Genomic DNA, 17155 nt, shown 5'->3' with positions numbered 1-17155 from the left:
TCTTTGCTATTGTGGATAGTGCTGCAATAAACATATGTGTGCGTGTGTCTTTATAGTAGCATGATTTATAATCCTTTGGGTGTATACCCAGTAATGGGATTGCTCGGTCAAATGGTAATTCTAGGTCTAGATCCTTGAGGAATCGCCACACTGTCTTCTACAATGGTTGAACTAATTTACATTCCCACCAACAGTGTAAAAGCATTCCTATTTCTCCACATTCTCTCCAGCATCTGTTGTTTGCTGACTTTTTAATGATTGCCATTGTAACTGGCGTGAGATGGTATCTCATTGTGGTTTTGATTTGCATTTCTCTGATGACCAGTGATGATGAGTGTTTTTTCATGTGTCTGTTGGCTGCATAGATGTCTTCTTTTGAGAATTGTCTGTTCATATCCTTTGCCCACTTTTTGATGAGGGGGTTGTTTGTTTTTTTCTTGTAAATTTGAGTTCTTTGTAGATTCTGGATATTAGCCCTGTGTCAGATGGGTAGATTGTAAAAATTTTCTCGCATTCTGTAGGTTGCCTGTTCACGCTGATGGTAGTTTCTTTTGCCATGCAGAGGCTCTTTAGTTTAATTAGATCGCATTTGTCTATTTTTGCTTTTGTTGCCATTGCTTTTGGTGTTTTAGTGATGAAGTTCTTGCCCATGCCTATATCCTGAATGGTATTCCCTAGGTTTTCTTCTAGGGTTTTTATGGTTTTAGGTCTAACATTGAAGTCTTTAATCCGTCTTGAATTAATTTTTGTATAAGGTGTCAGGAAGGGATCCAGTTTCAGCTTTCTACATATGGCTAGCCAGTTTTCCCAGCACCATTTATTAAATAGGGCATCCTTTCCCCATTTCTTGTTTTTGTCGTGTTTGTCAAAGATCAGATGATTGTAAATGTGTGGTGTTATTTGTGAGGGCTCTGTTCTGTTCCATTGGTCTATATCTCTGTTTTGGTACCAGTACCATGCTGTTTTGGTTACTGTAGCCTTGTAGTATAGTTTGAAGTCAGGTAGTGTGATGCCTCCAGCTTTGTTCTTTTGGCTTAGGATTGTCTTGGCAATGTGGGCTCCTTTTTGGTTCCGTATGAACTTTAAAGTAGTTTTTTCCAGTTCTGTGAAGAAAGTCATTGGTAGCTTGATGGGGATGGCATTGAATCTATAAATTACTTTGAGCAGTATGGCCATTTTCATGCTATTGATTCTCCCTATCCATGAGCATGGAATATTCTTCCATTTGTTTGTGTCCTCTTTTATTTCATTGAGCAGTGGTTTGTAGTTCTCCTTGAAGAGGTCCTTCACATCCCTTGTAAGTTGGATTCCTAGGTATTTTATTCTCTTTGAAGCAATTGTGAATGGGAGTTCACTCATGATTTGGCTCTTTGTTTGTCTGTTAAGGGTGTATAGGAATGCATGTGATTTTTGCACATTTATTTTGTATCCTGAGACTTTGCTGAAGTTGCTTATCAGCTTAAGGAGATTTTGGGCTGAGACAATGGGGTTTTCTAAATACAGAATCATGTTATCTGCAAACAGGGACAATTCGACTTCCTCATTTCCTAATTGAATACTCTTTATTTCTTTCTCTTGCCTGATTGCCCTGGCCAGAACTTCCAATACTATGTTGAATAGGAGTGGTGAGAGAGGGCATGCCTGTCTTGTGCCCGTTTTCAAAGGGAATGCTTCCAGTTTTTGCCTATTCAGTATGATATTGGCTGTGGGTCTGTCATAGATAGCTCTTATTATTTTGAGATACGTTCCATTGATACCTCGTTTATTAAGAGTTTTTAGCATGAAGGGCTGTTGAATTTTGTCAAAGGCCTTTTCTGCATCTATTGAGATAATTGTGGTTTTTGTCATTGTTTCTGTTTATGTGATGCATTACGTTTATTGATTTGCATATGTTGAACCAGCTTTGCATGCCATGGATGAAGCCGACTTGATTGTGGTGGATACGCTTTTTGATGTGCTGCTGGATTCGGTTTGCCGAATCTCCTTGTGTCTCTATCTCCTTCAGTTCTGCTCTGATCTTAGTTATTTCTTGCCTTCTGCTAGCTTTTGAATTTGTTTGCTCTTCCTTCTGTAGTTCTTTTAATTGTGATGTTAGTGTGTCGATTTTAGATCTTTCCTACTTTCTCTTGTGGACATTTAGTGCTATAAATTTCCCTCTACACACTGCTTTAAATATGTCCCAGAGATTCTGGTATGTTGTGTCTTTGTTCTCATTAGTTTCAAAGAACATCTTTATTTCTGCCTTCATTTTGTTACTTACATAGTAGTCATTCAGGAGCAAGTTGTTCACTTTCCATGTAGTTGTGTGGTTTTGAATGAGTTTCTTAATTCTGACATCTAATTTGAATGCACTGTGGTCTGAGAGACAGTTTGTTGTGATTTCTGTTCTTTTACATTTGCTGAGGAGTGCTTTACTTCGAATTATGTGGTCAATTTTAGAATAAGTGTGATGTGGTGCTGAGAAGAATGTATATTCTGTTGATTTGGGGTGGAGAGTTCTGTAGATGTCTATTAGGTCTGTTTGTTGCAGAGCTGAGTTCAAGTCCTGGATATCCTTATTAACCATCTGTCTCGTTTATCTGTGTAATATTGACAGTGGTGTGTTAAAGTCTCTCATTATTGTTGTGTGGTGATGTAAGTCTCTTTGTAGGTCTCTAAGGACTTGCTTTATGAATCTGGGTGCTCCTGTATTCTCTAAGGACTTGCTTTATGAATCTGGGTGCTCCTTTATTGGGTGTGTGTATATTTAGGATAGTTAGCTCTTCTTGTTGAATTGATCCCTTTACCATTATGTAATGGCCTTCTTTGTCTCTTGATCTTTGTTGGTTTAAAGTCTGTTTATCAGAGACTAGGATTGCAACCCCTGCTTTTTTTTTGCTTTCCATTTGCTTGGTAGATCTTCCTCCATCCCTTTATTTTGAGCCTAAGTGCGTCTTTGCACGTGAGATGGGTCTCCTGAATACAGCACACTAATGGGTCTTCCCATCAGTGACTCTATCTAATTTGCCAGCCTGTGTCTTTTAATTGGGGTATTTAGCCCATTTACATTTAAGGTTAATATTGTTAGTGTGAATTTGATCCTGTCATTATGATGTTCGCTGGTTATTTTGCCCGTTAATTTATGCAGTTTCTTCATAGCATTGATGGTGTTTACAATTTGGCATGTTTTTGCAGTGGTTGGTACCAGTTGTTTCTTTCCATGTTTAGTGCTTCCTTCAGGAGCTCTTGTAAGGCAGGCCTGGTAGTGACGAAATCTCTCAGCATTTGCTTGTCTGTAAAGGATTTTATGTCTCCTTCACTTATGAAGCTTAGGTTGGCTGGATATGAAATTCTGGATTGAAAATTCTTTTCTTTAAGAATGTTGAATATTGGCCCCCACTCTCTTCTGGCTTATAGGGTTTCTTCCGAGAGATCCACCATTAGTTTGATGGGCTTCCCTTTGTGAGTAACTCAACCTTTCTCTCTGGCTGCCCTTAACACTTTTCCCTTCATTTCAGCCTTGGTGAATCTGAAAATTATGCGTCTTGGGGTTGCTCTTCTCACAGAGTGTCTTTGTGGTGTTCTCTGTATTTCCTGAATTTGAATGTTGGCCTGCCTTGCTAAGTTGGGGAAGTTCTCCTGGATAATATCCTGAGGAGTGTTTTCCAACTTGGTTACATTCTCTCCATCACTTTCAGGTACAGCAATCAAACGTAGATTTGGTCTTTTCACATAGTCCCATATTTCTTGGAGGCTTTGTTCGTTTCTTTTTACTCTTTTTTCTCTAACCTTGTCTTCTTGCTTTATTTCATTAATCTGATCTTCAATCACTGATACCCTTTCTTCCACTTGATTGAATTGTCTATCGAAGCTTGTGCATGTGTCACGAAGTTCTCGTGCCATGGTTTTCACCTCCATGAGGTCATTTAAAATCTTCTCTACACTCTTTATTCTAGTTAGCCATTTGTCTAATGTTTTTTCAAGGTTTTTAGCTTCCTTGCGATGGGTTCGAACATCCTTCTTTAGCTTGGAATAGTTTGTTATTACTGATCTTCTGAAGCCTATTTCTGTCAACTCGTCAAAGTCATTCTCCATCCAGCTTTGTTCCGTTGCTGGTGAGGAGCTGTGATCCTTTGGAGGAGACGAGGTGCTCCGATTTTTAGAATTTTCAGCTTTTCTGCTGTGGTTTCTCCCCCTTTGTGGTTTTATCTACCTTTGGTCTTTGATGTTGGTGATCTACAGATGAGGTTTTGGTGTAGATGACCTTTTTGTTGATGTTGATGCTATTCCTCTCTGTTTGTTAGTTTTCCTTCTAACAGTCAGGTCCCTCAGCTGCAGGTCTGTTGGAGTTTGCTGGAGGTCCACTCCAGGCCCAGTTTGCCTGGGTATCACCAATGGAGGCTGCAGAACAGCAAATATTGCAGAAGAGCAAATATTGCTGCCTGATCCTTCCTCTGGAAGCTTCGTCCCAGAGGGGCAGCCGCCTATATGAGGTGTCTGTCAGCCCCTACTGGGAGGCGTCTCCCAGTTAGGCTACACTGGGGTCATTGACCCACTTGAGGAGGCAGTCTGTCTGTTCTCAAAGCTCAAACGCTGTGCTGGGAGAACCACTGCTCTCTTCAGAGCTGTCAGACAGGGACGTTTACATCTGCAGAAGTTGTCTGCTGCCTTTTGTTCAGCCACGCCCTGCCCACAGAGGTGGAGTCTAGAAGTAGGCCTTGTTGAACTGTGGTGGGCTCTGCCCTGTTCTAGCTTCCGGGCCACTTTGTTGACCTACTCAAGCCTCAGCAATGGCGGACGCCCCTCCCCCAGCCAGGCTGCCGTCTTGCAGTTCGATCTCAGAGTGCTGTGCTAGCAGTGAGCAAGGCTTTGTGGGCATGAGACCTGCCGAGCCAGGCACGGGGAGAGAATCACCTTGTCTGCTGGTTGCTAAGACCTTGGGAAAAGTGCAGTATTTGGGCAGGAGTGTCCCATTTTTCCACGTAGCCTGTCACAGCTTCCCTTGGCTAGGAAAGGGAGGTCCCCTGACTCCTTGCACTTCCTGGGTGAGGCGACTCCCCGCCCTGCTTCAGCTTGCCCTCTGTGAGCTGCACCTACTGTCCAGCCAGTCCCAGTGAGATGAACCAGGTACCGAAGTTGGAAATGCAGAAATCACCCATCTTCTACGTCGATCATGCTGGGAGCTGCAGACTGGAGCTGTTCCTATTTAGCCATCTTGGAATGCCCGATTTTGTGGCTTTTTGTAGTGATAACATGTGACTCCATTCTCTGTCTTATTTGTATGTCTGCTCTACTATTGAGTTTTATACTTTTGTGTGTTTCTTTGAGAGTTTTAAGACTCTATTAAGCATTTTTGTAGTGTAGTGTGATAAATTCCCTTAGCTTTTGCTTGTCTGGGAAAGATGTTATTTGTCCTTCATTTTTGAAGGATAGGTTTGTGGATCTGGTATTATTGACTGACATTTTATTTTCAGCACTTGTAATATATCATCATATGCCTGTAAGGTTTCTGCTGAGAAATTTGTTTTTAATCTTATGGGGATTTTCTTATGTGTGATTTGATATTTTTCTTGCTATTTTTAGAATTCTGTCTTTGACTTTTCACAGTTTGACTATGATACACCTTGTAGAAGCCCTTTATGGATTGAATCTATTTGAGGAATTTTGTACTCCTGTATCTTCATGTTTTTGTCTTTTGCAAGACTTGGGAAGTTTTCAGCTATTATTTTTTTCAAATGTTTTCTTCCATTTCTCTTTCTTCTGAAACTCCCATAATTTGAATATTTGGTCGCTTTATGGCATCCCATATGTTATGTAGGCTTTCTTCATTTTTTAAAGTTGTTTTTTACTGTTATGTCTGAATGGGTAATTTTTTTAAAAATCTGTTTTCAAGTTCAGAAATTCTGCTTAATTTTGTCTATTGTTGAGGCTCTCAACTGTATTTTATATTTCATTGAAATCTTCAGTTGTAGGACGTTTTAAATGATATCAATCTTTGTTGAATTTCTAATCGAGATCATAAATTGTTTTCATAATTTTTTGGATTATTTACTTTTTAAAAAATATCTCACTTAGTTTCTTTTGTATCAGAATTTTGATTTTTTCCCCAGCATTCCATACATTTCCTTTTCTTATGGGTCTCTTATTGGAAAATTATTTTGTTTCTTTGGAGGTGTCTTGTTTCCTTGCTTTTTCATGTTTCTCATGTCTTTTTGTTAGTGTCTGTGTTTATTTCAACAGCTGTTTTCTTCCAATTTATTCATTAACATTGGTAGGGAAAAACTTTTTCCTATAGATATATTTATAGTGCTGGTTCTGTGAAGTGGTTTGTCTGATTTTTACATAGACACAGTCATGTAATCTTTTATGATTTTTTGGATTGTAACTCATGTCAGCAGTGTCACAGTTCCTAAGTGATGCAGACTGCTTTTGTTAATGGCAGCCATGGTGAGGCTTTGCTGAGCATGAGGACTCCAGGTGGGCTGTTCCTTAAGCACCAGTAGTAATGGCAGTGGGCTAGGTGGACTTGTCATTAGTTGCCTGAGTGGTGTGTGTGGATGCCAGTACGGCTGGGTGTGTTGAGCCAATCCCCAGACCTCTAAATGATTTGTGTAGGCAATGGCAGTGGCAGCTATAGGTGGGGTTGGCTTGTCCTCAGGTTTTTGGAAGGCATGTGTCTGAGCCAGTGGCGGGGGGCGGGGGTGGATTGATCCCTAGGCCTCTGGAGGATGATGTGCACAGGTGCTGATGGTGGGCAGAGTGGGTCTCCCTTCATGCCCCCACCCCACCCCCCTAATGGTGTGTGTGGGTCTTGGTAGCAGTAGGTGGGTAGGTTATTCCCTAGGAACCCTGATGATGTACATTGGTGACATTGAGGAATGTGGATTGATTTTTGTTTCTCCGGATGACATGTGTGGGTGCCAGTAGTGGTGGGTGGGCCACTTTAAGTTTTTTGTTATAATGTATTTTCATTCTTTTTTAAATAAAGCATAACATTAAATTTACATAAGCATCTGTTTCCTTTCTGTTCTTAAGATTGAATATTTCTATTGGTCTATCTATTTCCAGATCCACTTACCCCTTTTTAGTCTCCTTTCTGCTTTTTAGGCCAGCGGTCCCCAACCTTTTTGGCATCAGGTTTCATGGAAGACAATTTTTCTATGGATCCAGGTAGTGGGGCAGGTGGGATGGTTTTGGAATGATTCAAGCATGTTACATTTATTGTGCACTTTATTTCTGTTATTATTACATTGTAGTATATAATTAAATAAATATACAACTTACCATAATGTAGAATCAGTGGGAGACCTGAGCTTGATTTCCTGCAACTAGATGATCCCATCTGGAGGTGATGGGAGACAGTAACAGATCATCAGTCATTAGATTCTCATAAGGAGCATGCAACCAGTATCACTCATATGCACAGTTCACAATAGGGTTTGTGCTTTGAGAATCTAATGCTGCCACTGACCTGACAGGTGGTGGAGCTCAGGTGGTAATGTGAGTAATGGGGAGTGGCTGTAAATACAGGTGAAGTTTCAGTTGCTCACTTGCCGCTCACCTCCTGCTGTGCGGCCTGGTTCCTAACAGGCCATAGACCAATACCAGTCCATGGCCTGGGGTTAGGGACTCCTGCTTTAGGCCATTCAGTGCTTTTTAAAATTTCGTCATGTTACTTTGTAGTTCTCAAATTGCCATTTGTTTCTTTTTTAATTTTGTTCCTCTGTTGAGATTTTCTGTCTTTTTACTTCTTTCAAGAGAGTTCATCCTCTCAGAGAACAGTATAATAGCCACTTTAAAGCTTTTTCCTGGCTGGGTGTGGTGGCTCACACCTGTAATTCCAGCACTTTTGGAGGCTGAGGTGGCTGGATCACCTGAGGTCATGAGTTGGAGACCAGCCTGGCCAACATGGTGAAACCCAGTCTCTACTGAAAATACAAAAAATTAGCTGGGCATGGTAGTGGGTGCCTGTAATCCCAACTACTTGGGAGGCTGAGGCAGGAGAAGTGCTTTAAGCTGGGAGGCGGAGGTTGCAGTGAGCCGAGATCGCGCCACTGCACTCCAGGCTGGGCAACAAGAGTAAAACTCCATCTCAAATAAATAAATAAATGAATGAATAAATACGTAAATAAATAAATGAAGTTTTTTTCTGGTAATTTCAACATCTCTGTCTTCTTCTACTTGGCTGCTCTTGATACTCATCTTTTGTGAGTTGTTGAGATTTCCTAGGTTTTTTATATGCCAAGCAGTTTTTGGATTATATCCTGGACATTTTGAATATTAAGTTGCAGGTCTCTGGGTCTTGTTTAGATTGCAGGTTTGGTATTACTTTGAGTTCACCAATGTCATTCTTAGCATATACTCTTCAGGGTCCTAAGATAGCTTCTCCATGAAGTCTGTCTAGAATTCTTAGTTGCACTCAGTGGGAGAAGCAGAGAAGATTATTCTTATTCCATTTTATTTCAAGTAGAATTCTTGCTCATTTTTTAAATCTGAGTTTTTATTTTATATATATATATATATTTATTTATTTATGATACATGGTTTTGCTGTGTCACCGAGGCCTGAGTGCAGTGGTACGATTATAGCTCACTGCAGCCTCAAGTGATCCTCCTGCCTCAGCCTTCTGAGTAGCTGGGACTACAGACATGTGCCACGACCTTTATTGTAGACATAGGGTCTCACTGTATTTATCAGACTGGTCTCAAACTTCTGACGTCAAGTGATCTTCCTGCCTCAGCCTCCCAAAGTGTTGGGATTACAGGCATAGGCCACTGTACCTGGCTCAAGTCTGAGTTTTTAGTCTTTGTTATTGATGTGTAGGAATTCTTTATATAATAAGGATATGAGTCTGTTGTCAGTATGTGTATTGCAAATACTTTCAATCTGTAGCTGTTTTATTTCTTAATTGTATGTCTTTTGATGAGCAGAAATATTTGATTTTGATGAATGTAGTTTATCAGTCTTTTCCTTTATTCTTAGTGGTTTCTTCTTTTTTTTTTTAGACAGAGTCTCGCTCTTTTGCCCAGACTGGAGTGCAGTGGCGTGATCTCGGCTCACTGCAACCTCTGCCTCCTGGGTTCCAGCGATTCTCATGCCTCAGCCTCCCCAGTAGCTGGGGCTACAGGCATGCACCACCATGCCCAGCTAATTTTTGTATTTTTGGTAGAGACGGGATTTCATCGTGTTGCCCAGGCTGGTCTCGAACTCCTGGCCTCTAGCGATCCATCCACCTTGGCCTCCCAAAGTGCTGGGATTACAGATGTGAGCCACTGCACCTGGTCTCTTTATTCTTTCTTTTTTTTTTTTTTTGAGACAGAGTTTCACTCTTGTTGCCCAGGCTGGAGTGTAATGGCGCGATCTCGGCTCACCCCAGCCTCCACCTCCTGGGTTCAAGTGATTCTTCTGCCTCAGCCTCCCGAGTAGCTGGGATTATAGGCATGTGCCACCACACCTGGCTAATTTTGTATTTTTAGTAGAAACGGGGTTTCTCCATGTTGGTCAGGCTGGTCTCAAACTCATGACCTGAGGTGATCTGCCAGCCTCAGCCTCTCAAAGTGCTGGGATTACAGGTGTGAGCCACTGTATTCTTAGAGGTTTCTTAATGCTGTATTTCTTACTGGAGATTTAGTCATATGCTTTTTTGCTATTGTTGTGACAAAATACATATAACACAAAATTTACCATGTTAGCCGTTTTATGGCATTCAATTTAGTGGCATTTAGTTCACTCACAGTGTTGTGCAACCACTTTCTCTGTCTAGTTTCAGAACTTTTTCATTACCCCAAATGGAAACTCTTTAACCATTAAGCATTCACTTCTTAATTTATCTCTCTATTGTGCCAACTTCCCAGCCCCTGGAAATTACTACTTTGTTTTCTGTTGCCTGGATTTTCCTGTTCTAGATATTTCACAAAAACAGAATCACTCAATATATGATCTTTTGTGTCTATGGCTTCTTTCACTTAGCACAAATGCTTTCAAAGTTCATCCATGTTATAGTATGTGGTAGTAGTTTAGTTCTTTTTATGGTCTAATAATATTCCATTGTATGGATATATTACATTTGTTTATCTGTTCATCTGTGTATTGTTTTCACCTTTTTTTCTGTTATTGAATAATGCTTCTATGAACTACAAGCATCTGTTCGAAAACCTGTTTTCCATTCTTTTGTTTTATACTTAGGATGAGAATTGCTGTGTCATGTGGTAATTTTATGTTTAAGTTATCGAGGAACTGCAATACTGTTTTTTTTTTTTCTTACGGTACCTGTACCATTTACATTCCCACTAGCAATATATGAAGGTTCCAGGTTCTTCATATACTCAGCAACACTTATTTTTTTTTCTCTCTTGCTCTTTTACTTCATTTTCCTTCTCCTCTCTTCCTTCATTCTTCATCCTAGTGGGTACGAAATGGTATGTCACTGTGGTTTTGACTTGCATTTTTTTGTGTTTCCGTATAAATTTTAGGGGTATTTTTCCTTCTTCTGGGAAGAATGTTATTGATATTTTTATAGGGATTTTGGTGAATCTATAGATTTCTTCATTTGGTGTGGACATTTTAACAACATTGATTCATTTTTCATTTTTCTTTTTTTGTTCTTGAAGGAGATAAACAATATTGATTCAAACCATGACCGTGGAGTATCTTTCCATTATTTTGACGTTCTCCAGTTTCTTTCATCAATGTTTTATGGTTTTCATTGTGGAGATCTTTCACTTCTTTGGTTTGGATTTGCATTTCCTAATGACTAATGACACTGAGTGTCTTCTAATGTGCTTTTTGTCATTTGTGTAGTTTTTTGGAGAAATATCTATTCACATTCTTTGCCCATTAAAAACTATTTTTGTCTTTATCTTACTGAATTGTAAGAGTTCTTTTTTTTAAATTTTGAATACTATACCTTTTTTTCTTTTAAGAGATGGGGTCTTGCTATGTTGCCCAGGCTGACCTGAAACTCCTGGCCTCAAGCAATCCTCCTGCCTTGGCCTTCCAGAGTGCTGGGATTACAGGTGTGAGCCATTGTGGTTGACCTGGATACTATACTTTTATCAGTTATATTATTTGCAAATATTTCCTCCCATTTGGTGGGTTGGTTGCCTTTTCACTATTCCAGTAATGAATAAAAGTTTCAAATTTTGCTGATGTCCACTTTATCATTTTTCTCTTGTTACTTGTGGTTTTTTGGTCATATCTGTGAAGTCATTGCCAAATACAAGTCATGAAAATGTACTGCTGTGTTTTTTTCTGAGAGTTTCATAATTTTAGCTCTTGTATAATGTTTAGGTCTTCTCTCCATTTGAATTCATTTTTGAATATGATGTGAGGCAAGTGTGCAAGTTCATGCTTTTGCATGTGGCAGTTCAGTTGTTCTAGAACTATTTGTTGAAAGTTTATTTTTCTCTCATGAATGGTTTTGGCATCCTTGCTGAAAATCAATTATTGGTCCTAGATGTATGGGTTTATTTCTAGGCTTTCAATTCTGTCCCATAAATCTGTATGTTTACCCGTTGCCAACATTATTTTGATTACTGTAGCTTCATAGTAAATTTTGAAACTGAAATGTGAGTCCTCTAATTTTGCTCTCCTTCTTCAAGATTGTTTTGGTTCTTCTGAGCCTCTAGCAATTAATCGTCAGATCAGTTTGTCCATTTCTGCAAAACAGGCTGTTGGAATTTTGGTAGGGAGTGAATGGAATCTGGAGGTCATTTTGGGGAGTAATGCCCAACTGCTAACCAAAATAGTTGATATAGTTAATAAAGTCTTTCAGTCCTTGATTAGGGGATGTCTTTTCATTTATTTAGGGTTTCTTTAATTTCTTACAGCATGTTTTGATATTTTCAGCAGAAAAGTCTTACATTGCCTTGACTAAATTTATTATTGAGTATTTTATTCTTTTTGATATGCTATTGTAAGTGGAATTTTTTTTCTTAATTTCTCTTTCAGATTTCTCATTGCTATTAAATAGAAATACAACTGATTTTGGCCTTTCGATCTTATGTCCTGCAACTTTTCTGAATTAGTCGAGCAACCTTAACATTTTCTTTTTGGTGGATTCTTCCCTCTTTTGGTTATTGCGAATCGTGGACTACAAACATGATTGTACAAATATCTCTTTTATGAAGACAGTCTTGTAAATTTACTACAAATGTCTGTTCTGTGATGTGGAAGTAAAACCAAAACTTAATACAGATGTAATCATTGTATATCTTTGTGAGGTAGCTACTGTTATTATATCCCTTTTCAGATAAAGAAACTAAGGCATAGAGAATATAAATGACTTATTTGCCTAGGCTAACACTGTGTATTAAATAAATTAATTTGAACCTTTTATTCTAGTCATATTTAATCTAAACTCTGTCAATAAGGGGTCCGGCTCTTTCCTAAAATTTTCCACATGGCAGTTCCTAGGTAACTAATTTTAATATCTTTCAATTGTTATAAGTACAGTTACTTTAGAATCATAGGCCCTATTTAACCTTCTATGTAATAATTTTTATTCCTTTAAGTACATTCCAGATTTTAATAGCTATTTAAGCTTTGGAATCTCAAAGTGTTGATTTTTTGATTAAAGTTACCTTGGTATTTTAAAATGTCTTCCTAGTATTTTTTGGTGGACTTACATTTATGCATTAGTAAAAGAGCCAGATATTCCATAGATTGCACTTATTATTTTTCTCTGTGAACTATGTATTTGATCGTTTATAACAAATTTCCAAATAAAAAAGAACAGTTTAAATGCCTCTTGTCATATTGATATGTTTATTATTAAAATTTCATTTTTTTTTCCTAGTGGGAAAGAAGCCTAAGGAATAAAGTCATCTCTCTAGACCATAAAAATAAAAAACATATCCGAGGGTGTCCTATTACTTCCAAGTCATCACCAGAAAGGTAAGATATGTGTGTGTGTGACATAGTATGGGCTTATCCTATAAAGTTGACCATAAATGATTCATTTAAGCTTGTTGGTTCTCAATTATGACCACATGTTTAAAATAGAAGGTTTGAATTCAGTGGACTCTTAAGATTCTTTCAGTCTCTAACTTTCTGTGATTTTAAGTATCTTAACTCCCTTGTTTTTGTGCATTTGGAACATCTTGATAAGCTTTCGCTGATAATGCAAGAGTTATACATAGACTGATAATGATGATTGAATCATTGTTTGCGATCAGCAGTGAGAAGGGGTGTTCCATTTCTGCTGCTGCTTCTTTTTTATTTTTTAAAGGCTAGTCAAATGAAGCAGTGGGAGTGGAGCAGAAACAGACATCTGCAACTTGTAATCAACTGGTTGTAAACACCTCTGTACTTGGGCCAGCCAAAAATGCTCTGTTTAGCAACTATGGTCCTATAGTCATAGTGTTAACAAATTATTTGTATAGGGGAATTAAATATCTGGAGGATTCAAATTACAGTTGTTACTGGAAATAATTTAGAGCATTTCAGAATTGGACATAAATCAATGATTAGAAAGTTATTTTAAAAAGAGTATTGAATTTTCTTTTTAACATAGTGAATGAAAAAATGACAATAGCAAATTATAATTATTGGAAAGTCACACAAATTTAGAAGACTCATTGGGGTCCTTGAATTTATGTCAAAGTACTTCTATAAACTACTTAGTCTAATTCTCCCTTTTCAAGTAAACTGTGTGTAGGAAATATAAACATATATTGGTGACTCCATAGCAGTTTATGAGCCTTTTGACATTATTACCATACCATGGATAAATTGTCAAGGTGAATAAGGCAGGTCTATTGATGCAATGATGATGCTTTCATCCTTAGAACAAGCACACACTCAGTTTTCAGACTTGGTTTCCCAAAAAGATTTACATAAAAAATTATACTTGGTTTGAGAGATGGAATGCTAGAAGTAAAGGAATGGTAATTTTTAATTAATAAAAACCAAGCCACATTTTCGGAAAGGTTTGCACATACAAAGTTGTTTTATCTTATGGGAGACATATCCTGAAGACTTTGCATGCTTCACAACATACATCATTCCCCTTTAGCTGCCGTCTTGCATCTCCACATGTGTGCGCCTAATCTCAGCTGGTCCACCCGGGACCCTCTGAGCACCAACCCTAGTTCTCTGCATGGCCCCTTATCTGCTCTGATAGGATGAAAGAAACAATCATGAATCAGGAAAAACTTGCCAAACTGCAGGCACAAGTGTGCATTGGTGGGAAAGGAACTGCTCGTAGAAGGAAGAAGGTGGTTCATAGAACAGCCACAGCAGATGATAAAAAACTTCAGTTCTCCTTTAAGAAGTTAGGGGTAAACAATATCTTTGGTATTGAAGAGGTGCATATGTTTACAAACCAAGGAACAGTGATCCACTTTAACAACCCTAAAGTTCAGGCATTTCTGGCAGCAAACACTTTCACCATTACAGGCCATGCCGAGACAAAGCAGCTGACAGAAATGCTACCCAACATCTTAAACCAGCTTGGTGTAGACAGTCTGAACAGTTTAAGCAGACTGGCTGAAGCTTTGCCCAAACAATCCGTGGATGGAAAAGCACCACTTGCTACTGGGGAGGATGATGATGATGAAGTTCCTGATCTTGTGGAGAATTTTGATGAGGCTTCCAAAAATGAGGCAAACTGAATTGAGTCAACTTCTGAAGATAAAACTTGAAGAAGTTACTGGGAGCTGCTATTTTATATTATGACTACTTTTTAAGAATTTTTGTTTATGGATCTGATAAAATCTAGATCTCTAATATTTTTAAGCCCAAGCTCTTTGGACACTGCAGCTCTTTTCAGGTTTTGCTTATACACAATTCATTCTTTGCAGCTAATTAAGCCGAAGAAGCCTGAGAATAAACTTTGAAACAAAGGTTAATAAAGTTCTTTGCCTAGTAAAAGAAAACAAAACAAAACAAAACAAAACAAAAAGCTTATATCATTAAGGCCGGGCACAGTGGCTCACACCTGTAGTCCCAGCACTTTGGGAGACCAAGGCAGGTGGATCACTTGAGTTCAGGAGTTCAAGTACGGCTTGGGCAACATGGCGAAACACCATCTCTACAAAAAACTAATAAAAGTAAAATTTAAAAAATACTTATATTATTTAAATCTCACTTTTCCATAAGAATGCTTGTAAAGTGGTGGGCACAGGTTCTTTGGGATAACAATCAATAATTTTGTAACATATTATTATTTTAATTTTGTTTTTTAGTTTTTCTGGCATTATCTCTAATATTTTTTTCAGTTTATTTTCTGCTAAATTATCAGCCTAGCATAAAAAGATAATTGTTTGGCCTTCCTTATAGAATTTACGACATCTGACTTCTGTTCCAGAGTTAGTGATTTTCAGGCATGGTCACAGCATTAACATTATAACATCTATTTAATATACACTTAATGATATTGTTAGGGGATAAAAAGATTTTAAAATTCAATAGCAGTAGAAATTGAATTAAAAATACAATAATGACCCAAATCACCATCTTCTTAATAAACAAAAAGAACAATGTGGTTGACGTGATCCTGACAAAGGAAAATGATGTATTTTTTAAACTGATAAAAGTGATGTAGCCAACAGGCAATAGTGTAATTAATTAGTTTTATAGTTTACTCAGCCAATTTTTGAATAATAGAATGTAATTTTTGACAGATTTTTAAAATCTAGAGGGCTTTGTATCATTTCAAAATTTTGTACCAAAGACACATATATATGTCTTTTATATATATAACTAATTATCTGTATTAATACATAATTAGTTCAAATTCACAATGTTAAAATGTTCATAAAATATTTCCGGGGAATGTGTATGAATATTAAAAAGTGGAATTTTAAAAAGTATCTCTGATGTATGGTAGAAAGGACCTGAGTCATTTCCAAATCCTAGTTGTCTTAAGCTAGGAGCAGGCATCTTGTTTATACTTTAGTTTTTCTCTACTGAAAGTTCTGGAGCTTTTGATTCTTAACCTTTTTCTGAATGTTCTACTTCTAAAAGGTGGGTGAAATGGGATGGTTAGGATATCTAGAATATCTGGAAACTAAGGTGGGATAGAACATGATGAGTTATTTAGATGAAACTGGATTATGACAGTTAAGTTAGTAGGCAGAATTAGGAAGTGACTTGGTTCAAAACAACAGGAATGGGAAATTATGATGTATTGGCTTCACAGCACAAGAATTTTGTAAAATTCTCTTGGGCAGATTATTTTTAGAAGAGAACCAGTTTGGTTTTTCTCTTTTAATGGGATTCTTTATTCCTCGCTTGATCTCATTTTCACTATCAATGAGCTTACATAATTTGTATCTACAGATTTAGTTCTCTTGTAGCGTATTTTTTTTTAAATCAAATTATGCTGTTCTTCCTACTCCACTAATTATTTGGCATATCAGTCATAAGAGTACATGAGCAATATCAGTTTGGAACTGAAAACCCTCTATTTATAATTATGGCAGCTAATATCTATTAAATACTTATTATATGTTAGGCATTAGGCTAAGCCTAAACTGTCTTATTTAATTTTCATAAGTCTGTGAGATGTAAGTAGCATTGGCCTTATCTCATAGTTGAGGAAATTTAGGCCTTCTTACTATAATGGAGAGGAATGTTATTAATGCATCTCTAGGAAACCTAGTTCAGTATTAACAGACTTAAATTTTTGTTTTAATAACATTGAATTCTCCTGGGCTATCTGAAACATTTTATAAATTGCTGCTGTGCGAAGGGAAATCAAACAACAAAAATACACCTGGGGAGGGGGAAAAAGTTTCCGTATGTTTGTATTACTTTGGAACTGCTGACTCTATCTCCTGTGTTTGATCTTACTTTAAAGATTGTAATACTTTTTAGTGCTTTTTTAAAACTTAAGTTTTATTGTGATATAATTTACATATCATAAAATTCACCCATTTTAATTCAATAATTAAATAATTTTTAGTATATTTACAGAATTGTGAGCCATCACTATAGTCTGGTGATGGTTTTAGAACATCCCATCATGCTCCAAAAGAAACTACTCATTTACAACCACTTTTCATTCTCACCTACAGCTGTAAGCAACCACTAACCTACTTTCTGTCTCTATAAGATTTGATTTTTTGGACATTTCATATAGACAGAATCATACAATATGTTTGATCTTTTTCATCTGGCTTTCACTGAGCATAATGTTTTTGAGGTTTATTAATATTGTAGCATATATCAGTAT

General features: G+C 37.5%; 2 protein-coding genes across 12 annotated transcripts in view; both read left to right on the top strand.

The window, feature by feature from the left end:
* The window catches only part of SENP7 (SUMO specific peptidase 7), a 201596-nt gene that overhangs the window by 55562 nt on the left and 128879 nt on the right, over nt 1-17155 (top strand). For all 11 annotated transcript variants that reach the window (XM_008975419.5, XM_003821924.6, XM_003821922.6 and 8 more), the window contains one exon: nt 12776-12873. In XM_008975419.5, coding sequence (XP_008973667.2) covers nt 12776-12873 — 98 coding nt within the window. The remainder of the gene's footprint in view (nt 1-12775; nt 12874-17155) is intronic.
* On the top strand, nt 12937-15397 carry LOC100986908 (transcription factor BTF3-like). The gene has a single exon (XM_034957034.3). It carries the CDS (start codon nt 14103-14105, stop codon nt 14589-14591), a length of 489 nt encoding a protein of 162 aa, XP_034812925.1. The 5' UTR covers nt 12937-14102; the 3' UTR covers nt 14592-15397.

The sequence above is a fragment of the Pan paniscus genome, chromosome 2, assembly GCF_029289425.2.
Source record: "Pan paniscus chromosome 2, NHGRI_mPanPan1-v2.0_pri, whole genome shotgun sequence".
Lineage (NCBI taxonomy): Eukaryota > Metazoa > Chordata > Mammalia > Primates > Hominidae > Pan > Pan paniscus.
The sequence above is the reverse complement of the archived record's forward strand: the minus strand, read 5'-3'. Positions and strand labels throughout refer to the sequence as shown.